The sequence below is a fragment of the Podarcis vaucheri genome, assembly GCF_965113315.1.
Source record: "Podarcis vaucheri genome assembly, chromosome: 1".
Taxonomy (NCBI): Eukaryota; Metazoa; Chordata; class Lepidosauria; order Squamata; family Lacertidae; genus Podarcis; species Podarcis vaucheri.
Window position 1 is genome coordinate 13,216,991 of NC_138759.1, and position 26,479 is coordinate 13,243,469.

A 26,479-nucleotide genomic window follows, 5' to 3' on the forward strand; every position below is an offset into this window, starting at 1 on the left:
CTACTTTAAAGATAAATGTGTATGAGTGCATAGATGCTACTGATATTGGTAAACTGATGCGAGGTCTTTCTCTTTTATTTTGAATCCAGCAAATGTATACATTGCAGCTGTAAAATGTACATTAACTACCTGTTCACTTTCTGATGTGCCCCTTGCTGAATTGTGCCTAACTATATGCTGTTGTTATGCTGCTGAAATCATTTTCTGCTGTTCAGAAACACACACAAACTGTTCATGGAGTCATTCATTCCATCTGCATGCGACACAAATGCAAGCTGGGCTGTATAGCAGAAATTCAACTTTGTATAATTCAAAACTGTTTCAGTGACTTGTCTTTTCTTTTGTTTCCACACCCTCTCTTGAAATACTCTGTATAATTTTAATCCGGAATACCCCTGTCAATTCGTACATAGTGGGGCATTTCCCATCCTCCCTTATTTTTTCTTTTCTTTTTTTTTAAAAAATGGTAATTTATTTCATTTGGTTGATAGGCAACTTATCTGTATATTTTTGTTCCAAGGTGATGTTGTGGATGTCTTTAAAAACAAAATAAATTGTTATTTTATATAATTTTATCATAAATTTGCTATAATAAATCATTCTTTTTTGTTTTCCACGAGAGGTTTTCTTTCATCTCCAAAAATGTTTTCTCAAGTCCTTTTAAGACTTAATTTTAATAAATTGAAATACAGTGGTACCTCGGGTTAAGAACTTAATTTGTTCCAGAGGTCCGTTCTTAACCTGAAACTGTTCTTAACCTGAAGCTAATGGGGCCTCCCGCTGCCGCCGCACCGCCGCTGCATGATTTCTGTTCTCATCCTGAAGCAAAGTTCTTAACCCGAGGTAATATTTCTGGGTTAGCGGAGTCTGTAACCTGAAACGTATGTAACCTGAAGCGTTTGTAACCCGAGGTACCGCTGTAAACGTCAGGGAAAGGATGAAAAAGGGAAAAAAATATATACACCTCAGTTTTGGGAGCACAGCCAACCTGGATCAAATGTAAATTTGGGGGAAGGCTTAGATGACTATGATGGCTAGTGGCCTTATCCTTTGATACAAGAGTGGAGAACCTCAGGCGCAGGGAACAAGCACAGTACTCCAGGCCTCCCTAACTGGTCCCCAGGGCTTTCTCTAAGCTTTGCACCCTCTCCCCAAGCTGCCACACTCCTGACTGGCTCTGCTCCACAACCTTGAGGGCTTCCCAGGAGGAAGGTTGCAGAATTATGATGAAGTTGGGGATGAAAAGCGATGGGTGGGGAAGCGAAAAATCAGTTTGAAGAGAACAGAGCATCTTCAGTCTTCACATGTCGATGGGGCGGGGGGGGGGGAGGAAATCTGAGGGTGAGGCAGAATGGAATGGAGTATTCTTGAAAGGGGGATGGATGGCTGGGACCCTGAACAGAAGAAGTATTCCACATTTTGTTGCAGGTCCTACTTGTTGAACTCTTCCCCCTGACTACTGTAATCTCCTTTCTAGCCTTCTATCGTGTCATTTCTATTCATCACCCTGCTGCCCGATTCCTTCCCCACTCCTTAAACTCCTACACTGGCTTTATGCTCTCTTCCAGATCGAGCACTGATTTGGGATCTTGCTTAAAACCAGCTTTTGCTAGACGGCATCAAATGTGGGCATTGCAAAGGGGTGCCTCAAGAGGAAAATTACGTCCTCCCGACCAGCCCCTGTTTGTGCAAAGTGCTATGATTTGCTTGTGGTGTTTATTGTCATCCCACAAAGTACTCTGGCAAGCAGGTTTTTGCAGCCTTTCAGAAACCTGCTGAAAATAATATACTGTATTTTAATATTTTGTTGGAAGCCACCCAGAGTGGCTGGGGAATCCCAGGCAGATGGGCGGGGTATAAATAAATAAAATAATAATAATAATAATAATAATAATAATAATAATAATAATAATAATAATTTATTATTTATACCCCGCCCATCTGGCTGGGCCTCCCCAGCCACTCTGGGCGGCTTCCATAAAAACCAAAAATACAGTAAAATATCACACGTTAAAAACTTCCCTGAACAGGGCTGCCTTAAGATGTCTTCTGAATGTCAGGTAGTTGTTTATCGCTTTGACATCTGCTGGAAGGACGTTCCACAGGGCGGGCGCCACTACCGAGAAGGCCCTCTGCCTGGTTCCCTGTAGCTTTGCTTCTCGCAATGAGGGAACCGCCAGAAGGCCCTCGGCGCTGGACCTCAGCGTCCGGGCAGAATGATGGGGGTGGAGACGCTCCTTCAGGTATACTGGGTCGAGGCCGTTTAGGGCTTTAAAGGTCAGCACCAACACTTTGAATTGTGCTCGGAAACGTACTGGGAGCCAATGTAGGTCTTTCAAGGCCGGTGTTATATGGTCTCGGCGACTGCTCCCAGTCACCAGTCTAGCTGCCGCATTCTGGATTGGTTGTAGTTTCCGGGTCACCTTCAAAGGTAGCCCCACGTAGAGTGCATTGCAGTAGTCCAAGCGAGAGATAACCAGAGCATGCACCACTCTGGCGAGACAGTCCGCAGGCAGATAGGGTCTCAGCCTGCGTACCAGATGGAGCTGGTAAACAGCTGCCCTGGACACAGATTATAATAATATTTTATTATAACCTGTTTGACCAGAGATGACAATAGTATATACACTTAAGGGCAGTGATCCATCTACAATGGTCCTGACATTTTTGGAGAGATTTAATGTGAAACTACTCACTTCTTGAGGCAGTGTGTGTAGCACAGATAGCCACAGATAGATAGTCTCTATTATTCAAATCTAGCAGCTGTGAAATTCTGGTTTGAAAGGGGAAGTTCCACTTGTGGCATTGTGGGGGAGGAAAAGCAACACGCATGGCTTGTGGCCAGTTGATGAAACCCCGCTCAAACAGTAGCAGAGTGTTACTTGCTCCTCTGAAGGAGGTAGAAAGACTTCTAGCTGGAACGACCTAAGACGGTGAGCATTTTTGAATGACTCGGAGACAATTGGTCACTGATTACTTAAATGCATTAGTGAAGGTAAGAGATGGTTTGGGTTGGGGTGCTCAGTAACAGAGGGCGTGTCTTTGTGTGCAGAAAAACAGTCCCTAGTAACTCCTCTTAATGAAGGGGGTCTTAGATAGCAGGTCCTGGGAAAGACCCCCAACATGAGACCTTGGAGAATTGTTGCCAGCTGAGGTAGATCTGGTGGAGAACCTGTGGTGTGTTGAACCTTGCAGAGGTTGCTGGATTCCAGCTGCCATTGTCCTTGAACATTGGTCATATTGTCTGTGGGCTGATGGGTGTTGGGGTCCAACAACACCTGGAAGACCACAGGTCCCCTATCCCTGGGCTAAATGGAGCAACGATTTGACTCTGCATAAGGCAATCTCATCTGAAGTAGAATTTCTGGGAGCACTGAAGCCATTCACTCTATTTCTTCCAGTTCCTTGCCATGCGTTTCTGTGTTATAGATCATGAAACACGCCCCAATGAACCCACTGAGGACAAACAGGCCCTTTTGTTTGAAATCACACCCAAGCGAGCAAAGGTGCATTAATGTGGTAAGTACCAGAATAAAACCAAGTTGCACCTACTGGGCGGTGAATAAAATTTCTCCCTGAATTAGCTTGACTAAGACAGAATCTTAGTCCTGTGGTAGAAGAATAGAACTCTCTGTGTCAAGTCTTTAGGAGGGTTGTACTTCAAAATCGGTTCCTTCACTCCAGTCATCAGCCAGCAGAGAAGGGTGGTCAGAGAGGGGTGGGAATAGGTTGGTGAATATCCCCTCCAGTCTTTCAGTATCAGGTTCCTCTTGGAATCTTGACCATCATTCATGTGACGGGGTGGTGGTGAGGGACTACCAAAGGACAAAGAGGCAGGCACCATTTCAGGAGGTGCAGAAGGACAATCCTGTTACTGAGTTGCCATAGAACAGGATGAAGCAACCTTCAGGCTACACACTGAAGGGTGTCAAAGATTGGGTCAGCAATAAAACACTGAGTAAGTGAAGTCAACGCTTTACTAGAAGAAACAAGGTTGCTCAGGAGTGCCCGGTCTAATGAGCACAGCAACTCTTCCTCATAAGTCTTCCCCCTATGAAGCAGTTATGGAGACTAAAGGTCCTCACCTTTCCATAAGCCGCCTCCTCTCCCGGGTCCTTCCCAAGCAATCTGAGACTCCGCCAGCATGTCTGTCTCTGTTCGTCCCTCTTCATACCTTAGCTGGTTCTGGGAAACCCAAGGGGAGGGAAGCTTGTCACACCAGGAGGGGGACAACACCTTGGCTTCATCACTGGCCTGACTCATCTCTGCCTATTGACCTCCCTCCTCTCCTGCTTCTGCTTCTGGACTTTAATCTGCCACAGACTCTCCCTGCCCACTACGCCCCGTTACCTCTTCAGCTTCTGATGCCTCTTCCTCCAGTTCTTCTCCCTCTGGACACCACCACCAACCCCTGGGCTCTGAGTCTTCTTCTCTTGGGGGTTCTCCAGCTAGTGCCTCCCTCCATTCCTCTGCATCCAGCCAGTACATGACAAAGGGGGAGGGGGTTATATATTATCTGATGTCAGGAACTGATGTCTGAATAGTACAGCAAATGTTAGCCCAAACAGGGCCCATGATGAAATGTTGAAGAAATTAAGGATGTTTAACCTGGGTTCTAAATGTTGCCTCAGGGAGATCAGTAATGGTAGATTACCTTCCCTAAAGAGATTACTTCTACTGCAACTACTGCTACTACTGTAGGCCAGTGGAGAAGGGCCATACCCCAGTGCTGGAGTCTGTGTCTGAAAGCTGCTGCCAGTCAGTGTAGACAATACTGAGCAGTGGTATAAGGCAGCTTCCTATGTGCTACTACTATGTATAAAGCATTTAACCTTTTTTAAAAGACAGTCCCTGCCCACAGGCTCCCAGTCTAGCTAGCATAATACAAAAGGGAAAGGAATGGAGGTGCAAGCAAATTTAGATACCAAGCAGAATCATCTGATCTGGGTGCCAGGGCCGCCTCTGCCATTGGTAGCTGTGAAGTGGCCTGGCTGCCTCAGGTTGCCTATTCTGGTTGTTTAATGAAAGCCCAGCAAATTGTTAGTTATTTGATTTATTTTTTACTTCCCGGGAGAGGTGTTTGTGGAGTTTTCTGCCTCAGGTGCCAAAATAACCCACCTAACCTTGAGTACCATACACTTTGGTTTGCGGGGAGAGGGGGCACCGTTTGCAAGTCCTCCTCAGGCAGCAAAATGTTTTGCTTCCAGCCCTGCAGGTGGGCTGCGCTGACATTTCCCTGTACTTTATTATAACCGCACTGTGATGAAAATATAAAGAGGAAGTCTCATCCACCTGCTATATGACACAGGCGGATGGTTAGCAGAGTTTCACTTTGTTTAATAAATGAAACTGGTTTTGAGCTTGAGAACTGAAATGAGACTTAAATCCATTCTCTCGGTTTGGCGTTAGCTGCTCAGATGGTTTGACACGCTCTTCTGGTGGGTGACTCAGTCCGTGCAACTCTGACACTGGTAAGAAGGGGCCTTCCATGGCTTTGACAATGCTCTGCCCCTTCTCCCGGGCTCTTTCTCGCTGCGTCTCCAGCTCCCGGGTCTCAAAGAAAAGAAAAGAAAGAATCCATTCTCTCCCTCCCCAAATTGCAGATGTAGTAAAAGGATGGATTATGTGTGTGTACCGAAGGAATAGAATCAAAATCCTGAATTTGATATACTTAACTATATAAAACCTATGAAGGAACAGATTCACACTCTAACCTTCCTATGGGCTAATAGACATTGCCAAAAGGCTACTCAATCTCAGGAGGTGGTGTGGTTAAGAGCAGGAGTTACAAGATCCCTGATTCAAATCTCAGCAGTACCAGAATGTTATTGGGCTGTTCAAGGCAAGGCTCTTTTGTCCCTCCTCCATCTTTCATTTGTTGTCGTTATTTAGTCGTTTAGTCGTTTAGTCGTGCCCGACTCTTTGTGACCCCATGGACCAGAGCACGACAGGCACTCCTTTCTTCCACTGCCTCCTGCAGTTTGGTCAAACTCATGCTGGTAGCTTCGAGAACACTGTCCAATCATCTCATCCTCTGTCATCCCCTTCTCCTTGTGCCCTCAATCTTTCCCAACTTCAGGGTCTTTTCCAGGGAGTCTTCTCTTCTCATGAGCTGGCCAAAGTATTGGAGCCTCAGCTTCACGATCTGTCCTTTCAGTGAGCACTCAGGGCTGATTTCCTTCAGAATGGATGCGTTTGATCTTCTTGCAGTCCATGGGACTCTCAAGAGTCTCCTCCAGCACCATAATTCAAAAGCATCAATTCTTCAGCGATCAGCCTTCTTTATGGTCCAGCTCTCACTTCCATACATCACTACAGGCTCGGAGGAGTGCTGCCAGACAACATTTCATGCGCGTTCTTTCCATGTTCCAGGTGTTTGGACTGCTTGCAGCGGCTGGGCTTCTGTTTGTGATAAGAATTCATGTCATGAAACCCTCCACTGCAGTTTCTCTGGGGGAGGAAGACTGGGTTCTCAACACCCACAATAACGACGACCGAAACACAGAAAGAGACAGAGTGATTGAGAAGGACAGCAGCCCTAGATGCAATGATTCATGCAAGTAAGACAAGCAAAGAAGGGTTTTTTTCCCCTGGTGTGTGTGTGTGTTTCCAGTGCCTTTTTTGGTCCCAGCTTAAGAAGTGCCCCTGCAGGATGAGGCCAGTGGCCTATTTAGTCCAGCATCCTGTTCTCACAGTGGCCAACTAGATGCCTGTGGGAAGCTCGCAAAAAGGAACAGCACTCTTCCTATTTGCAGTTCCCACCTACTGGCATTCAGAGCCACACTGCCTTCGAGCATGGAATAATAATAATAATAATAATAATGATAATAATAATAATAATAATAATAATAATAATAATAATAATAATAATATATTATTTATACCCCGCCCATCTGGCTGAGTTTCCACAGCCACTCTGTTGTGTTTTTTTATAATATTTTATTAGGTTTTATCAATAGAAAAGTTTAGAAAAATACAAAAATGAAAAAGATACAAAATTACAAAATACAAAAATACAGACATTAAACACAAAGAAAGAAAAAGAAAAAACACATATAAAACAAAAACAAAAATTCTCTCTTTCTTAATTTCTCATCTTTAGTTAACTTATTTTCCTGACTTCCTCACGTCTCCCATTTTTGTATCCCTTTTAGAAATTGGTTCAGCAAATTCATGTCCTATTTGTCTAGATGCCTGTGGGAAGCTCGCAAAAAGGAACAGCACTCTTCCTATTTGCAGTTCCCACCTACTGGCATTCAGAGCCACACTGCCTTCGAGCATGGAATAATAATAATAAATAATAATAATAATAATAATAATAATAATAATAATAATAATAATAATAATAATTTTTTATTTATACCCCGCCCATCTGGCTGAGTTTCCCCAGCCACTCTGGGCGGCTTCCAATTGAGTGCTAAAAACAATACAGCGTTAAATATTAAAAACTTCCCTAAACAGGGCTGCCTTCAGATGTCTTTTAAAGATAAGATAGCTGCTTATTTCCTTCACATCTGAAGGGAGGGCGTTCCACAGGGCGGGTGCCACTACCGAGAAGGCCCTCTGCCTGGTTCCCTGTAACCTCACTTCTCGCAATGAGGGAACCGCCAGAAAGCCCTCAGCGCTGGATCTCAGTGTCTGGACTGAACGATGGGAGTGGAGACGCTCCTTCAGGTATACAGGACCGAGGCTGTTTAGGGCTTTAAAGGTCGGCACCAACACTTTGAATTGTGCTCGGAAACATACTGGGAGCCAATGCAGATCTCTCAGGACTGGTGTTATGTGGTCCCGGTGGCCACTCCCACACTTGCTGTGGCTAGTAGCTGCCACCTTTCTCTTTTTAAAATGTAAGTGTTGTGAATGTGCCTGATACAGCATGTAAGATTACTTTATTTTTATTTATTTTTTAAAATGGTGTGTTTATTTAGGTATTTGCATATTGACTTTCACAGAGCATTCCAAGGCGGTGCACAAAAGAAAACATGCAATCGTTCGTTAAACACATTAAAGCAGTGTTAAAATCTTTGACAACTAAGATACAACAGTGATCCAGGGCAAAAGCAGCATAATTCCACCCCACATAGGGTTGCCACATTTCAAAAAGTAAAAACCAGGACACCCCGAAAGTTGTTGAGCTTTTTAAAAATAAAAACACCCCCCAAAATCCCATGATTTTTCTATTGACTTGCCTGAGATTCAGGACAAAGCGCCACCTTTTGGAAATTCCCTCTGCCTTTGAAATCCCAGTAATGTCTGGGAAAATCAAGATGTATGGCAGTCCTACCTCACAAGAATGACCTGGGAACAGAGATATGTCTTCAAAAGCCACTGGAGTATCCAAAAGTGTTGGGACTGTACAAGTTCAAGGCAGAAGTAATTCCACAGAAAGGGGGCCACTACAGAGAAGGCCCTTTTCTCCTAGTCAATACAAAATCAATACCAATCTATAATAGAGATACTGTCCTATACACACACATTCATTATAGGGAAAAGTGTATGTGATTGAATAAAGGAACTGATCAAAATTACAGCTGTCACCTATATTGGAATGAATTTGTTTTACATACTCCTTCCTTCTCTAATTTGGATGTGATAGGTTAATTTTGGCATAATTGCAAAGCCTGGAACATAGGAAGCTACCCTATACGGAGTCAGATCATCGGTTCATCTAGCTCAGTCTACACTGACAATGGAAGTGGCTCTCCAGGGTTTTAGATGAGAACATTCCCAGCCCTACCTGGAGGTACCAGTGGTTGAGTCTGGAATCTTCTATGCACCAAGCAGATCCTCTGCCACTGGGCCTCAGCCCTTGTCCTGTGTGTGAGCAGCCAGAAACTGTCTGACACAAGCGGAACAACACATTTCTTTCAATCTGAGGCAGCAGACAGCATGTCTGTTACTAAGCCAAAGGGCATCTTTTCTATATTATCCCGTTCATTTGTAAATTACCCTGGAATAAATGTTTACGAAGGGTGGTATGCAAATTCCTTCAGTCAAGGGTGGCCAAACCTTTTCAGCCTGAGGGATGTTTTAAGGGTTGGCCACCCCTCTGATGGCTGTGTGCCAAAGATGGCCGCCGCCAACCCATTGACGTGTACACCAACTCTTGCTACGCTTATGACACACGAAAATTGACAGGCAGGCACACACACATCCAGACAGGCAGAAAGCCTGGAAACACACACACACACACACACACACACACACACACACACACACAGCAGAGGGATTGTTTTGCTCCCTCCCTGAGTGGCTGGAATGCATCACTGAACTCCTGAACTGGTTCTTTAGCACACATTTAGCACACCAAGCATGCACACGCTAGAAGGCTGGTTCTTTTTTTTTTTTATAAAATTTTTATTGGTTTTACAAAAGTTTTTATAACAAACAAACATAAAAGAAAAACAGACAAACAAACAAATATAATTTCAAAATGTCCTTTCATAAACTTCTTTCCTCGGACTTCCCCGTACCTCCCCTTTCTGCATCCTCATGTCCCAATTTTTATAGCAACTTATAAATATTTTTTCCCATCCTAATTCATCGTAGTCCTTTCTTAATCTGATCTTATATTACTGCAACCCTTTCTCTCTGTAAAATCTCGACATTCTAAGCTTCATCAAGTTTATAATAGTTCTTAAGATAAATCTTAAATTTCTTCCAGTCTTCTTCCGCAGTCTCCTTTCCCTGGTCACGAATTCTGCTTGTCATTTCCGCCAATGTCATATAGTCAATCACTTTCATCTGCCATTCTTCCAAGGTGGGTAAATCTTGTGTCTTCCAATACTTTGCGATCAGTATTCTTGCTGCTGTTGTTGCATACATGAAAAAAGTTCTATCCTTTTTTGGCACCAATTGGCCGACAATGCCCAAGAGAAAGGCCTCTGGTTTCTTAAGGAAGGTATATTTAAATACCTTTTTCATTTCATTATATATCATCTCCCAGAAAACCTTAATCTTCGGGCATGTCCACCAAAGATGATAAAAAGTACCTTCAGTTTCCTTACATTTCCAACATTTGTTATCAGGCAAATGGTAAATTTTTGCTAGCTTAACTGGGGTCATGTACCACCTATAGACCATTTTCATCACATTTTCCTTTAAAGCACTACATGCCGTAAATTTAATACCAGTGTTCCACAACCTTTCCCAGTCAGCAGACATAATATTATGACCAATGTCCTGTGCCCACTTAATCATAACTGATTTAACTGTTTCGTCTTGTGTATTCCATTTCAACAGCAAGTTATACATTCTTGACAAATTCTTAGTATTGGGTTCTAACAATTCTGTCTCAAGTTTTGATTTTTCCACCTGGAAGCCAATTTTCCTGTCCTGTTTGAAAACCTCCATTATTTGATAATAGTGGAGCCAATCTTGTACTTTGGGTTTTAGTTTTTCATGGCTCTTTAATTTCAGTTTCTCTCCATCCTGTTCTAAGATCTCACAATACTTTGGCCATCCGACCTCCATATTAACTTTCTTGTGGGCCTTAGCCTCTAAGGGTGACAACCATCTAGGGGTTTTGTTTTCCAACAGATCTTTATATCTCATCCAAACATTAAACAACGCTTTCCTTACAATATGATTTTTAAAGGCACTATGCACTTTGATTTTGTCATACTATAGATATGCATGCCAGCCAAATGCATTATTGAAACCTTCTAGGTCCAAGATATCTGTATTCTCGAGGAGCATCCACTCTTTCAGCCAGCAGAATGCTGCTGCTTCATAATACAATTTTAAGTCCGGCAGGGCAAATCCCCCTCTTTCTTTTGCATCTGTTAATATTTTATATTTTATTCTGGGCTTTTTGCCCTGCCAGACAAATTTCGCAATGTCTTTCTGCCACCTCTTGAAACAGTCCATCTTGTCAATAATCTGCAAAGTTTGAAATAAAAATAACATTCTAGGCAATACATTCATCTTAATCACTGCAATTCAGCCTAACATTGACAGTCTCAAATTTGACCATATTTCTAGATCTTTTTTAACTTCTGACCAACATTTTTCATAATTATCCTTATACAGATTCAAGTTTTTAGATGTTAAATTAACCCCTAGATATTTCACCTTCTTAACCACCGTCAGACCTGTCTCTTCTTGAAACTTATTCTTTTCCATATCTGTTAGGTTTTTCCCTAAGACTTTAGTTTTTTGTTTATTCAATTTAAATCCAGCTACCTGCCCAAATTGTTGGATTATTTCCAACACTCTTTTTGTACTAGTGTTTGGCTCCTGCAAGGTCAATACAAGGTCATCTGCGAACGCTCTTAACTTATAGTGTTTGGTTCCGACCTTTACACCTTTAACTTGCTGGTCATCTCTAATCATGTTCAGCAACACCTCCAGGACCGAAATAAAAAGCAATGGGGAAATTGGGCACCCCTGTCGTGTTCCTTTTTCTATCTTAAGTTCCTCAGTTATTACATTGTTTACAATCAACTTAGCTTTTTGTTCGGAATATATTGCACCCATACCATTCTCAAATCCTTGTCCTACCCCCATCCCGTGAAGATTCTTTTTCATAAAACTCCACGAAATATTGTCAAAGGCTTTCTCCGCATCCACAAATATCAAAACTGCTTTAGTATTTATGTTCACCTCTAACTTTTCCAAAATGTCTATTATGTTCCTAACATTGTCTGAGAGGTGTCTTTTTGGGAGAAAGCCTGCTTGGTCTCTATGAATCTTCTCCATCAGTACTCTTTTAAATCTTTTTGCTAGAATGTCTGCAAAAATTTTGTAATCCACATTCAGTAACGAAATTGGGCGGTAGTTCTTCAGTTGAGTCTTTTCAGTCTCTGTCTTTGGTATGAGTGAGATATATGCTTCTTTCCACGATTCGGGTGCCTTTTTTCCCTCTAAAATCTCGTTACAAACTTCCTTTAACGGTTGTATCAGCCATTCCTTTAAAGATTTGTAATATCTGGAAGTCAGTCCGTCTGGCCCTGGAGATTTGCCCAATTGCATATCCTGAATGGCACCCTCTATCTCTTGTTCTGTTATTCTCTGGTTTAGCTCCACCTTGCTATGATGAGAGATTTTTTGTAATCCATATTTATTAAGGAATTTATCTATGTCCTCTTCATTTTGTAATCCTTGGGAATAAAGTTTTTTAAAATAACTCACAAAACAATTTCTTATCTCGTTGGGTTTAGATATATTTTTTCCATCCACTTCTAGACTTGTGACTGTATTTAATTTCTGTCTTTTCTTAAGTTGCCATGCCAGAAGTTTACCACATTTGTCTGCCGACTCAAATGTCTTTTGTTTCATTTGCTTTATTTTCCATTCTATCTCTTGGTTCATCAATTCCATATATTGTGTTTGATACAACTTAATCTCCCTCAAAATCTCCTGGGACTTTGGTTTTGATCTTAATTTTTTCTCTCCTTCTTTTATCTTTTCCAAAATTTTTTCCTTTTTCTCATTCTGTTTTCTCTTCTTTATTGAATTTTGTTGAATCAAAAATCCTCGCATCACAGCTTTACTTGCGTCCCAGATCACTCTTTTTTCCACATCGCCCTTTAGATTGATTTCAAAATAGTCCTTTAGAGTTTTTTGGGCCTTCATGTGGATCTCTCTATCTCGAAATAGGGTGTCATTCATTCTCCATCTAAACTGACCAGTTGTTGTAAATTTCATTTCCATCTTCACGGCATTATGGTCGGAACAGGTTTTTGGGCAGATTTCTACCTTCTTAATCTTCGGAGCCATTCCACTAGTAACCCATATTTGGTCGATTCTGGTCCAGGTCATCTTTGCGTGGGAGAAAAAGGTTCCCTCTCTTTCAAGAGGGTTCCTTGTTCTCCAAATGTCTATTAAGTCCATATCTTCAGTCATTTCAAAGAAAGTCTTCGGGAGTCTCCCTTCTTTAGTAAGTGTCAGTCTTTGTGTCTTGTCCATGTTTGTAGAAACTACACCATTCATATCTCCCATGATTATCATATTGTATTCCAAATAATCCGTCAAAGTTTCATGGAGTTTTTTTGAAGAATTCTGCTTTACCTTCATTTGGCGCATAGATCCCAATTATCAAAAATTTTTCTCCTTGTACCTGAATCTCCACCGCTAAATATCTTCCTTGTTCATCTTTGAACATCATTTTTGGAGCCCACTTCTCTTTTACATAAATCACAACTCCTCTTTTTTTCACTTTGTCCGAGGAAATAAATTCTTGTCCCAATTTTTTATTCATAAGCAGTCTCCTGTGTGCTCTAGTTATATGAGTTTCCTGTAAGCAAATCAAGTCCAGTTGTTCTCTGTACAAAATATGGAATACTTGTCGTCTCTTCAAAGGACTGTTCATCCCATTACAATTCCAGCTAAGGAATTGCAGGGCCATCTTGTTATTTTTCTGGTATTCCTCCAACAGCTCCCAATTGTTGTTCCTCCTCTGTTGGTGGTGGAAGGTTCTGTCCAAACGAAAGGTTCAGGATGTCTATTACACTCTTTTGCTCAGCAATTGGGTCTACAGTTCCTTTCTGTAAATCTTCTTGATTTCTTTGCAGGAACCTGTCTTTATCCTGTATCGTCTTTATTTTCACCTTCTTCCCCCTATAGTCAAAAGACAGTCCCTGTGGAAATTCCCACCTGAAGAGAATGGTGTTCTTCTTCAACAGGTAGACCAAATCCTTATAAGAAGCTCTCAAGTCCAAAATATGTTTAGGAATGTCTTTAAAGATCTGTATTGGTGAGTTCCCAATTTGTAAGGCCTTTTCAAAGTGCAGTCTTAGAATTTTGTCTCTTTCCTCCTTCGATCTCAAGGTAATCAGACAGTCTCTCGGCGCCTTTCTGTTCTGTCTTCTGCCCAGTCTAAATGCTGTTGTGATTTTAAATTCGTCTTCCTCTAGATCTTCCCAGGAATCAGCAAACTCTTTCGTTAAAAAGTCCGTAAGATTGTCTCCTTCGTCCTCTGGAATTGATCGTAATTTCAAATTCCTTTCTTTTCTTTGTAGTTCCCACAATGCCAGAGTTGCGTCGTGGTCATAGACCTTCCTGGCAATCGGTTCTAATTTTTCCTGGGTCTCTCCAGCAATAGTTCTGGCTTCCTCCGCAATTTGGCGTGTGGCAGAATTTTCTTGCGTAAGCCTGTTTATAGATTCTGTATTCAGGTCAAGTCTTGTTGTTAAATCTGTCAATTTCTGTGAATTCTCTGTCAATTTCTTGGTATTTTCTGCCGTCTGTTTTGTTAGATTCTCCAGAGACTGGTTTATCTTAAGAAGGGCTTGCGACACTGCACCCATGGAGACTGCTGTACCTTTTTCTTGTCCTGTTGTCACTGTAGGAGTTATGCCTGAGATCGAGCCTCTTTTCTTGTGTTGCTGTAGCTGTTGTTGATATTGCCTTGTTTTGGCTCTCGTGCTTATCTCGTCTGCTGGGCCACTCATATCCCAAGGTCGTTTCCCACGAGAGCCTTCTCCTAAAGGAAAATTCCACTGTCCCAAAGCGTAGCAACTTTTAATTTACCCTCTAGAGGGAGCAAATCAAAATGTCCGCAAACAAAGGCAAAGAGTATTTAAAAAGCAAATTTATCGGGAGGCTTCTATAAGTATATTGCAACACTTTCCCAATAGATAAAGTCCCAGCCTTCCCTGATATATTGTGTCCACAGAGTCCCAAAACTTTGTATCAAATAAGCAATGAGACTTCCACTTTGTTACTTTCACAAGAGTCTAAAGTCAGTTCAGTGTTCCTTTGTTCTAATAGCAGTTTGTGCCAGGTTGAAGGCTGCAGAGAGTTCCCTTTCCTTTAAGTTGGTCATGCAGCTTATAAAATCACTTATTCCTCCCCTCTGCCCTGCAAGCTAGAGGGGATAGTCAAATTCCAAATGTTGGATTCACGCAGTTAAAAACATTATCCCATACGGATGCAGCTCAGTAACTTTCGTTGCTTTAATTGTCATGCAGTCGGGGGAAGGCAGACTTCCTTAATTTTCGCCTTTCCCGTTTTCAGCCTAATTTCAAGCAGTTTTGACACGAATAGAGGTTCAATCTTACTCACGGGTCTTTTTTGTCCAGATTATTCAGGAAGGGAATCGGCGCTCTCCACTAATGGCGACGCGGCTTCACCCTGCGGGCTGGGTAGCGATTCTCAGCACCGCGCTCCCCGTTGTCGTTCCGGAGCCTTTAAAAAGGCTCTTTCTGCGGTAAAGGGGGGCGCTTCAGGTGCCCACCGAATCTCCTTGTTCACAGGCTCCGTTCCTGTGATTTTAGGGGTCCCCCGCTTGCCGTAGCGGGTCAGACCCGAACTCGCAGAGCCGTCCTCTCTCCGGAGCTCGGAGAGGGAGCAGCCATTAGCGCTGGCGCCGAACCGGAAGTCCTAGAAGGCTGGTTCTAACTTCCACTACTGCTTTTTTTTTGTTTTAAGGCAGCTAAAAGTAAAATATAATCTGGCAAGGGGACTCGACATCTTGCCTTTTACACAAGCCACTTTGAAAACAATCCGGAAGGCTGGTTGGTCTGACATTATGATACAGATGTGGCTAATTCAGGAAAAAAATGTTACCAAGCTTTTCTCTCACCCTGAAGTCTACCCTGTGAACTGGGGACTTAGCTCAGGTTGTCTTGGCGGCAACTGTTTTGACTGCGAAGTATTCGGCTACCCCTTCCCTCTTGCAGTTTCCAGCTAGTGGAAAGCCTTCCTTGGGACATGCCTTATGGACCAAACAGCAGTGCCGCAAAGCCTTTATACCAAGCATGGATGGAGTTGTTAAATATAACCCAGGAAAGCATTCATGTGGCTTCTTATTATTGGAGCTTGACTGGAGAAGATCTTGGAGTAAATGACACATCGTCTAAGCAGGTGAGATAGGAAAGGGTTGTTTTTTAATAATACCGTATTTTTCGCCCCATAGGGCGCACCTAGTTTTTTGGGGGGGAAATAAAGAAAAAAAAATTATTTCCCCCCCAGGCGCAGGGCTGGGGTGGGGGAAGCCCGAGCTTCCCCCGACCCCAGAACAGGCTGCTATCCGCAAGCCTAGGGAGCCGGCAGGAGGTCACGCTGGTCTCCCCAGGCTGGCAGATATCTGCCCGAAGCCCGGGGTGTGCTACTCAGCGTGCCCCGGGCTTTGGGATGCAGGCAGCTCTCCACAAGCCTTGGGAGACTGGCGGGAACTCCCGCGGGCTCCCAAGGCTTGCGGATAGCTTCCTGAAGCCTGGAGAGCGAAAGCCTGCATTCGCCCCATAGGACGCACACACATTTCCCCTTCATTTTTGGAGGGGAAAAAGTGCATCCTATAGGGCAAAAAATACGGTAATAATAATAAAATCAGCAGCTGTGTGTAGGCAGCATTTTCAAGGATGGGAAGACTTTACCACCATGTTGTCGACAAACCAACCAGTCTCGCATCCCCTGATCTGGGGGGATATTTCCCATGCAGAATTTGGCATGCGCTGCCCCTCGTTCGATACAAGTAAGTGATTTGCCTTCTGTAGGGTGAAGATGTTCTCAAGAAATTCGAAAGCCTGCTTCTGAAGAACGTTTCTGTGTTTATTGCAACAAGCGTGCCATCTAAGGCTAAACATTCAACTGATCTTGAAGTCCTGGAGAAAAGAGGTAACTGTTTATTAAAATACTTCTGTTCTGCCTTTTGGCAGAGCAGCCCACCCACCCCCCTCCCAGCAGCGAACAACATGAAAACAGTCATAAGATGCTTACAACCCCCCATCCCACTGAAACAACATAAAATCCAGCAACTAAAAATCTTACACAAGAATTAATACACAAGTATTAAACTGCAGGGCCTCTTAAAACTGCCATATCTTTGTTGCACACCAAAAGGTGAGCAAAGAGGGAACTAAATGAAGCCTACTGTTAAGTTGTGGGTGAACATATCAGACGACACAGTGATTCTTCAAACAGCTCTTGTTTATTCAGAGGCCAGAACAGAACTGAACTGAAGGGCTCAGTCAGCCTGCTTATATAGAGCTCCAGTACAACATAACTGTAGCAACTTTCGAAAACTATCCAATCACTGAATGTCACTTTTGATCCCTTATTTGCATAACTATCTACAGTATCCCCTTGCTGGCCCAGGGTGAGAACTTCAGTACATAACACCTACTAGTCATGATGATTACGTACTGCCTCTGAAAGCTAGTTGCTGTTTTGTTATTATATTTCATACAATCGTGGAAACATATAATTGTAGAGTTGGAAGGGATCACGAGGGTCATCTAGTTGAACCCCCTACAGGAATTTCAACTAGATCATACATGGCAGATGGCTACCCAACATCTGCTTAAAAACCTCCAAGGAAGGAGAGTACATCCCGCAAGGGAGTCTGTTTCTCTGTCCAACCGCTCTTACTATCAGATAGTTCTTCATGATGTTTAGTCAGAATCTCTCTTGAATCCATTGGTTCAAGTCCTAACATCTGGAGCAGGAGAAAACAAGCTTGCTCCATCCTCCATGTGGCTGCCCTTAAGATATTTGAAGATCACCACCATAGCTCCTCTCAGTATCTTCTTCTCCAGGCTAAACATACCCAACTCCCTCAACCGTTCCTCATAAGGCTTGGTTTCCAGATCCTTCTGAGATCAACAGTCTTACGTGCCTCAGTCCCGCAACTCTGTAGGGGGTATTTAGTGAATTTGCATAAGGACTTCCAGTGAAGTAAATGTGTGTTACGGCTTGAGAGCGTCTCAAGAAACAGTTCTTCGATCTCTTAAAAAACAACAACATTTTTTCCATAGGAGCCCACATAAAAAGGATTAATTTTGGACAGCTCACCCAAGGTGTCATGCACACCAAATTCTGGATTGTAGACATGAAACACGTATTTCTTGGTAGTGCCAACATAGACTGGAGAGCCCTGACTCAGGTGAGAGATTTAAGGCTATTAAGCTGAAGCGGCACAGGGGTGGGAGTGGGGAGACTGAGTTCACAATACTTAACAAGACGACTAAATTTGCACGGAAACATCCTGAGAACCAGTTCTGTTAAGACGGGTGATTTTATTTGGGGGAGAACATAAAAACTTAAAGAGTCCATCTGCTTACCTGGCCAAGCTCAGTTGTCTTCTTTCCTTCCAGCTGTCGGAGCATTTCGTTAGTCTTATACTATCTATCTAAAGATGCAAACGAGCTTGTCCTACATTTCTGTTTCTAACCATAGCCACTCAAGTTGTTATGCTACATCGGTGGTTTTCAGATTTTTCTGCCTTGAGGGGACTCTTTCCGTGTTGCCTGCCAAGGCACTGCTCCAGCTTGGCTGTGTGTTGAACAGGATTCTGGGTACACACTCCATTCACACATGGTATTGCTATGGTTCTTGGGCCACTGTCATCCTGTGCCAACTAAGGGCCAAACTTGACATGATGTGGTAGATCTGCAAATTGAATTTTTAGAGCGCTTCTAGCTGCAGGGCAGTTTGGATCAGGAGTATAGCATTGAGGGACAACTGCCTAATCCCTTCCCCTGCACTATTTCCCCAAAGCCCCCCACCCCAGCTGCTATTTCCCCATACCGTATGGTTAACTCTCCTTTCCCAAATGCTCTGGTCCACCCAGATCTTCAATGTCACACCCACTTGGGACCTCAGATTGCACCTTTGCAGCAGAGGCACCTGGTGCAGTCGCACCAGGCGCTGCCCTGCAGACGGGCGCTAAAACAATCCTGTAGAACAGAGTACGAGAGGTGGGGTGGGGGGTGGGCACTGAATTATAGTGTCAAACAGGGCACTAATGAAATCTGAGAGCCCAATTCTGCCGCTGTTTGGAGACACCTAACATCCCTCTATGGTTGCATGTTATGGAGAAAGATCAGTTCTAGTGGGCAGGTTTATCCATCAGGAAAGCTAGTCCATTGTTACTGCTCTTTCCGTGAAGATGGAGTGATTAGGTAAAGAGAGAGAGAGAGCTCAGGGGTTCTTTAATAGTTTTATAGAAGAGGGAATTTCAACAGGCCTAGCTTCTCATGCAAGAGAGCTCTCCTGCTTCTGGGGTTACCCTACTTGGGTGACCCCTGACAAGTTCCTAAGAACTCAAGAGTTCTAATATTTCACACACATTATCATAGGAAGCTGCCTTGTGGTCAGGCTGGTTGCCCGTATAGCACAGTATTGCCTACTTGGACTGGCAGCAGCTCTCCAGGTTATGATCCCCAGAACCCAGGTTGTGCTATGCGGCTGCAGAGGTGTTGAACTGCTGAGCTCTGAAGCACTTGTAAAAGGGCATTTCCGCTTTCTGTATTTTGCTCTATGATTTCATTCAAACTTATGCCCTTGCTAGATATACTACCACACCAGTACAAAGAAAGAATGAAAACAACAATTTCCGCTGTCCCTTCCCAACAGGTGGACGGGGTTTGCGAAACCAAGCAGGCTTACCTGGTCTGGTGCCTCCCACCTGGGTCAGGGTGGCTATCGTCCCGCCCCCAGCCTGGGAGAACAAAGGACGTCCGGCTGGGCATGGGGCAAAGGCCAAGGGAAAGAGGCCAATCCCTTTGGCCAAACCTCACTTTGTTTCTTCCTCTTCCAGGTTTGGTTTGGCATATTGGTTTCCAGTGTCTCTCTCTTTCTGCAGGTGAAAGAAGTGGGGGTTTTGATCAGCAACTGCAGCTGCTTAGCTAAGGATCTCTGGAAAACCTTCAAAACCTACTGGGATCTTGGGGAAGCAAACGCCACCATCCCATCTCCATGGCCAAACAATTATTCTACCAATATCAACAGCCACAGTCCTTTGGAAGTGCAGCTAAATGGAACCAGCACTGAAGCTTATTTTTCTGTAAGCAGACAGTTTCTAAGCATGTTTTCATCAGATTAACCCCACTGAATTCAGTGGGATTTACTCTCTACTAAATGTGCATAGGATTACAGTGAAACCTTCTGTAGGAAATGTTTATTCTCATTGAAAAAACATGGGGATCAATAGATGATGTAGTAATTAAACTTTTCCTTTGCTCTAGGCTTCTCCTGCTTCCTTTTGTCCAGGGGGTCGCACCTTTGATCTCGTGGCAGTTCTCGATGTTATCTCCGATGCAGAAAAATTTGTCTATGTCTCCATGATGGATTACTTCCCTACAAGCCGCTTCAGACACCCGCCAAGGTATGAAGTGAAACCTGAATATATGTGCACCCTTTTATATTCTTAGCTAAATGCTAATTAGTTGTATGACTGCTCCCTGTACCACCAGCTCTAAATTACACAGGGTTTGGGGTGTCACACTGTAAAAGCAATGCAGGTCAGCCTGGGCTTCATGAGACAATAATGTAGTGAAAGACAGCTAGCTAGCACCAGAAGCTGTTACTTCTCTGCTTTAGTAGGAAGCCCAAAACTGAAAAGTTCTTGTGTCTATAAAGCTCCCCATTGATTGTTTTACAAGCGCTTGTGGCTGCTGTTCACTTGGACTGGTGAGGTGTAAGGCAGGAGGCCAACAGTAGGTGGAGCCAGAGCCAATAGCTTCCTTCCCATCCTCCTCCCAAGTTCTACAAGGGCAACTGAGATGAAGCAGGAGGAAGTTGACAGCTAGTACCACCCTCTGGCTTGGTTGTAAGCAAGAAGGCAGGCAGGTGGGGGGCTGAAACTGAGGTTAATGGGGCAGTACCCATTTGCCCTTATGGTTCTACCTTCACTAATTACAATGTTGTTTTTGTAGATACTGGCCACCCATCGACAATGCTCTGAGAAGTGTGGCGTTACACCAAAATATACACATACGGCTTTTAATCAACTGCTGGGTCCATACTGATTCTTCCATGTTTCGTTTCTTGGAGTCACTGAGTGTCCTTAGTGATCAACATGCCAACATCACAATTGAAGTGGTAAAACGAGCATGCTTTTGGGCCATAGGCTCCTTACAGATGCACATGTGTCATGTTCCTGGTATTGACAGTGACTTATGTAGCTTGTACACCAAATTTTAAGGGTCTTTTCTGGGTCATATATCATAGTGTCAAATGTGAACATGACAACCCTCAGACTTTTTCTGCACCTATAATGCCAACTTTTAAAAAACCTACACTGGCTATTTTAAAATGCTTTCCTTCTGTTTCCTATCCATGTAGGATCTCTTCCCATAAGAATAGTGAGAGTGATGCTCAAATGCACTTTTTGTGTTGTGTGTGCTAATGCCACAAGAAGGAAAGAGGAATGTTACATTGCTGGATGGGGAAAAATCTCAGGATGAAATGAGCTGAAAAGTTATTTCCCCCTACTGTAAAAACTGTAAACTTAGGTATTAGCAATGATGTTGGGCAAATGTCAACAATCTATAAATTAATTAATAAATAATTAATTTATTAATAAATTAATAAATTTTAAAATGTAAGCAAACTTATAGATCGCTAAACCTAAAGTGTGTCCCCCCCCCCAAGCAGGAAATAAACCACAATTTAATAAACAAAAAATTCTTCTCACAGTTAAGAAGAAAAAATAAATTTTGGTTAAAATTAGTAATACGGATCGTTTCCCATTCCTCCTCATGTAGCAGAGCCAAAATGGTTTTAAAAATAAATGAGCTTAAAGCACATTGGTACATGTGCTTTACATCCAGGTTAAAAAGCTGTGTTGATATGGGTTTTCACCGTGTAGATATAAATGGCAATTTTACCACATGATGTGCAGTAAAATCTTTCTTGCTCTTTGACAGGATGATACAGATAGTGACTACAGACAGTGTCTCTGCACATATATTTTAGCCTAACATCCTTTTTTGAACATCCTTTTTTGTAAACCACATCAAAGTTTTTTTTCCCTACAAGCAAGTGGTATATCAATTTTATGAAATAAATACATCCTCTTTCGTTAGCCATGCCGCCATGGGAGTTGCAGTGGAGGGCCCCACATTGTCTACCTCCGCTTGACACTACAAATGACCAATTCAGTCACGGCCACCTGATCTGTGGTAAAAAGACCTCTTTACCATTTGACAGGACAACTGTCTTGGTTTGGCCATGTTATGTACTGAAGTTCTCACCCTGGGCCAGCAGGGGGATACTGTAGATAGTTATGCAAATGAAGGATCGAAAGTGAGGTTCAGTGATTGGATAGTTGTATGCAAATGAAGGATCGAAAGTGACATTCAGTGATTGGATAGTTTTAGAAAGTTGCTACAGTTACATTGTTCTGGAGCTCTATATAAGCAGGCTGACTGAGCCCTTCAGTTCAGTTCTGTTCTGGCCTCAGAATAAAGAAGAGCTGTTTGAAGAATCGCTGTGTCGTCTGATACAGTGGTACCTCGCAAGACGAATGCCTCGCAAGACAAAAAACTCGCTAGACGAAAGGGTTTTTTGTTTTTTGAGCTGCTTCGCAAGACGATTTTCCCTATGGGCTTGCTTCACAAGACGGAAACGTCTTGCAAGTGTGTTTCCTTTTTCTTAACACCATTAATACAGTTGCGACTTGACTTCGAGGAGCAACTCATAGAACGCGGTGTGGTAGCCTTTTTTGAGGTTTTTAAAGACTTCGGTGATTTTTGAAGCTTTTCAAAACTTTCCCGACACCGTGCTTCGCAAGACGAAAAAAATCGCAAGGCGACAAAACTCGTGGAACGAATTAATTTCGTCTTGCGAGGCACCACTGTATGTTCGCCCACAACTTAACAGGCCACTGGCAGAATCAGAGAGTGGCAGAAGGTCTTGCTGGCCATCCATTTAGTCTCTGCTTGAAGATATCCAGTGACCAGTGCTTTTTTTTCCCTTGAAAAAGAGGTGCAGGTACTCACCATGAAGTTATTACAGTTAAGTGCCACACTTTTTAACAACAACAAAAAGAGATGCTAGTACTGCGTACCTTTGAGTACGCCCTGGGGAAAAAGCACTGTCAGTGATGAAGAGCCTACGTCCTCTCTAGGGAACCATTGGTTCCATTGCCAAACCAGGATTCTCCTAAAGTTCAACCAAAATCTATCCTCCGGTAGCTCAAGCCCATTAGATGAAGTCCTGCCATCTGCGATAGCAGAGAACAAGTATTTGCCCTCTTTTATGAGACAGCTCTTTTTATGTTTGAAGAGTGCTTCTTCAGGCTGAATACAACAAAGTCTTCCAAGCTTTCCTCATAGGTCTTCTTTCCCATAGAGATGACCATCTTTGTTGCCCTCCTCATCTGTGCCAATTGAGATGATGTGCACCCAAAAGGCACTATTAAATGCAAAGCTCTCTTATAATTTTTAGCAGTGGGTTTTTCCTTTTCCTTTTACTGGCGAATGGAAGTGGAAAGTCTACTCTAGCTTAGCCAAAAGCTATTCCTATTTTATTTCCATTACTTGGGAAAGGCAGGCAATTGTTGGAAACTCATAAAGTCATCTGTGTTTAATTCCCACTCATTGTAGACATGTTTTTATATTTACATCTTACCAGAAAATCTTCACTGTTCCAGTTGGAAATCACACAAACATCCCCTTTGCAAGGCTGAATCACAGCAAATATATGGTGACTGACAAGGCAGTCTATATTGGTAAGTGTTGTGGCCTGGTAGAGATTGTGGTCTGTGTAGAAGTCAGCTATACAGCTGCAAATATAACAATTTAAGCGCATTATACAAATGCAGTGCTTTTTTCTAAAAATTGTTTAGGGTACTTTCATTTTCCTACTCATATTGAAATACCGCCCCTCAAATAGGCCAAATGTAGATTCACAAAATGTTTAGAGGTATGCGTCCTCCTGCGTCCCCCCAGTAAAAAAGCATGTACAAATGTGGCACTAGATGGCGATGGTGAGCTTATGGCAAATTCAATATATTTTCCAAAATGTTTAGATTCTACCCTAAAGCACATTGCAAGAATCAAGTCTTGAGGTTACTAGGGTATGAATCACCACGTCCAAGAATAGCCATAAACTGGTAAAAAGCACTCCTAGTAATTCAGATTAGTTTTTAGGATCCTTATGGGTTTTTTCTTGACACTGGATCCTGCCTGTTTCAATCTCTTTCCTCTCCCTCTTCCTTTAACTCTGCAGCTTTTGCTTCAAGTGAATATTCTAACAATAGTGCTTTCAATTGTTTGAAACCAGAAGTCTTATACGTTTGCCATAACGGGGAAATTTGAGCTTTTTTGGGAGGTGGGTGACTAGATAAATTAAAATCGCACCCTTATATACACTGCATTTTATACATCTCTAGGAACTTCTAACTGGTCAGAAGAATACTTCAGTATCACGGCAGGTGTGGGACTGGTTGCCAAGCAGTCTTCAACAGACGCCACAAAGAGAAACCCTACAATACAGGAGCAGCTGAGGGCTCTCTTTGAACGAGACTGGAATTCCAAATATTCGGTAAAAATGGAAGACCTGCCAGGGCAGAAAGACTGTGCTTGGGAAGATGGATTTAAAAGTTCTTTTAAAAGCTAAATTATTTTTATTTTTTATAGCTAATGGGAATTCAGTTATGAGCTTTCTGCATGTGAAATTTAGGATCGTTGTGGATTTGCCAGATGATGAATGTTTTAGTTCAGGATGTATCAAACCTTGATCACGGAGTAGTCCCGTTCACAAATTTCATTTTTATGGAATCTGTTATGTACTGAAGTTCTCACCTTGGGCCAGCAGGGGGATACTGTAGATAGTTTTCACTCAGGTCCACATATGCAAATAGGGGATTGAAAGTGACATTCAGTGATTGGATAGTTACAGAAAGTGGTTACAGTTGCGTTGTAGTGGAGCTCTATATAAGCAGGCTGGCTGAACCCTTCAGCTCAGTTCTGCTCTGGCCTGTGAATAAGCAAGAGCTGTTTGAAGAATTGCTGTGTCTTCTGATATGTTCACCCACAACTTAACAGAATCGTATAGCTGGAAGGGAACTTGGATGTCATTTAACCCAATACACTGCTCGGTGCAGGATCTACAATGCAGGATGCAACCGCAGTGTCCCTGGAAGGTGGCCATTAAGCATCTACTTAAATGCACTCAGTGAATGATAGCCCATTGCCTCGCAAGAAAGTCTGTTCCTAACAGTAAGAGCTATTTGACATGGAAGTTTTGCCTAATGTTTAGCTGAAACATGCTTCCCTGCAATTTCTGTTCACTGGTTATACAGTGGTACCTCTGGTTACGAACTTAATTTGTTCTGGAGGTCCGTTCTTAAGCTGAAACCGTTCTTATCCTGAGGCACGCTTTCACTAATGGGGCCTCCTGCTGCACGTGCGCCTCTGATGCGCGATTGCCATTCATATCCTGGGGCAAAGTTCACAACTTCCGGGTTAGCGGATTTTGTAAGCTGAAGTGTTCATAACCAGAGGTACCACTGTAGTCATGTTGTATAAAGCAACAGAGAACCTCTCTGCTTCATCATCTGCACAGCAGTCCTTCAGATATTTGAAGACCACTATAATGACTCCTCTTAAATCTTATCCTCTCCAGGCTATGCGTATCTGCAGCTTTGATCCAATATTGTGTATTGTTTAATGGCTAGGCAAGTATTATAAGAGGGTACATGAGAATTGGCCATCACTTGTCAACACTTGATCCTTATCCTTATTAATACCGTGACAATAAATGCTATTCTATGGTGTGGTGTGCCTTTTAGTCTGCACCCTTAAAAAAGCGATTTCAAGCCAACACACTCAAAAAAATAAACCCCAAGAAGGGAAAGCTAATTCTTTAGTTGTACTGCGCTGAAATTGTGCAAATACTCATTGGTTGTACAATTTCAAATTGCAGCCCAGAGATCAAAATAGAGTTATGCAACCGGGCAATTGTTGCATTTGCAAAATTCCACAAGGTGGCAATGTTTGAGAAAATTATGGCCTGCTTTACTCTGCTCCCCCCCCCCCGCCCATTAAAAGCTGTGCTTCATAAACCACTAACATTCTGTTTCTCAGTTCAGAACTGACTTCATCAGCACTGCTTCAGAAAGGTTTGAAGACTGTACCCTCAATTCTGCCTGAAAAAGGCAGCTGCAGAATAGCAATTTTAAAAAGCTTTGTCTGCTGTTGCCGGCAAGAGTTGCTTATTAAATTAGATTTCTATGGCCTTCTGTATTACTGTTCTTTGAATTTCAAGGTGGCTAGTAACATTAATAGTTATATCTGCCTTGTATTGGAAGTCAAGTGAATTGATCCAGGCTTGCGTAGTTAATCTTGTGTCCAAGCTGGTTATGGGCTTGAATATGGAAATTTTATTATGTTTTCTGTATACATTACTGTGGGATATAATTATGTAAATATAGATAAATAAACATTTTGGTGTGGGTGATGTGCGTATTTATATTGACACCAACTACTTATAAGGCCGTTTTACACCTATTTTCTCCACATATATACCTGTGCTCAGCTTTCTGTGTTGAAACCATATGAATATATATTTTGCTTTGATGATTTGTGTTTGGGAGGCACCATGCAGAATGAGCCTCAACTAAACAGACGTGTTTTCGATCACATGACCCATCTTCCTATTGCTCCAGATCTATAAACTATGGTCAGAGTGAATCCTTCTTCTTGTTTCCTGGTTTGAATGGTTACTCTGTAGTTCTTTCCTTGGCATGGGCATACGTGGACATCGTATCTCGGGTTTTGCAGATGCTAGAAACTTACGTTTTCTAAAT

At 42.7% G+C, this 26,479-nt stretch overlaps 1 protein-coding gene across 4 annotated transcripts; it reads left to right on the forward strand.

The window, feature by feature from the left end:
* Window positions 1-2,634: 2,634 nt before the first annotated feature.
* On the forward strand, window positions 2,635-26,479 carry PLD4 (phospholipase D family member 4). Of its 4 annotated transcripts, XR_014218507.1 has the most exons (12): window positions 2,635-2,995; window positions 3,430-3,519; window positions 6,373-6,560; window positions 15,624-15,807; window positions 16,440-16,560; window positions 17,700-17,827; window positions 19,529-19,729; window positions 19,911-20,050; window positions 20,601-20,766; window positions 23,302-23,398; window positions 24,062-24,457; window positions 24,727-26,479. XR_014218507.1 is itself a non-coding variant. In XM_082218130.1 (11 exons), exons 1-11 carry the CDS (start codon window positions 2,948-2,950, stop codon window positions 24,286-24,288), a joined length of 1,590 nt encoding a protein of 529 aa, XP_082074256.1. In that variant the 5' UTR covers window positions 2,635-2,947; the 3' UTR covers window positions 24,289-24,677. The 4 variants fall into 4 exon arrangements, 3 of the variants coding, with proteins under 3 accessions (XP_082074256.1, XP_082074257.1, XP_082074258.1); XM_082218130.1 differs by lacking the exon at window positions 24,727-26,479 and having other exon boundaries at window positions 24,062-24,677; XM_082218131.1 differs by lacking the exon at window positions 24,727-26,479 and having other exon boundaries at window positions 3,430-3,516; window positions 24,062-24,677.

Bases quoted from the DNA above. Each gene is read 5' to 3' on its own strand.
- PLD4 (XM_082218130.1), top strand. From the start codon at position 2,948: ATGACTCGGAGACAATTGGTCACTGATTACTTAAATGCATTAGTGAAG. The intron at 16,561-17,699 runs GTAACTGTTTAT...TTTTTTCCATAG, and splicing joins TGAAGTCCTGGAGAAAAGAG to GAGCCCACATAAAAAGGATT. The intron at 19,730-19,910 runs GTAAGCAGACAG...CCTTTGCTCTAG, and splicing joins GCACTGAAGCTTATTTTTCT to GCTTCTCCTGCTTCCTTTTG.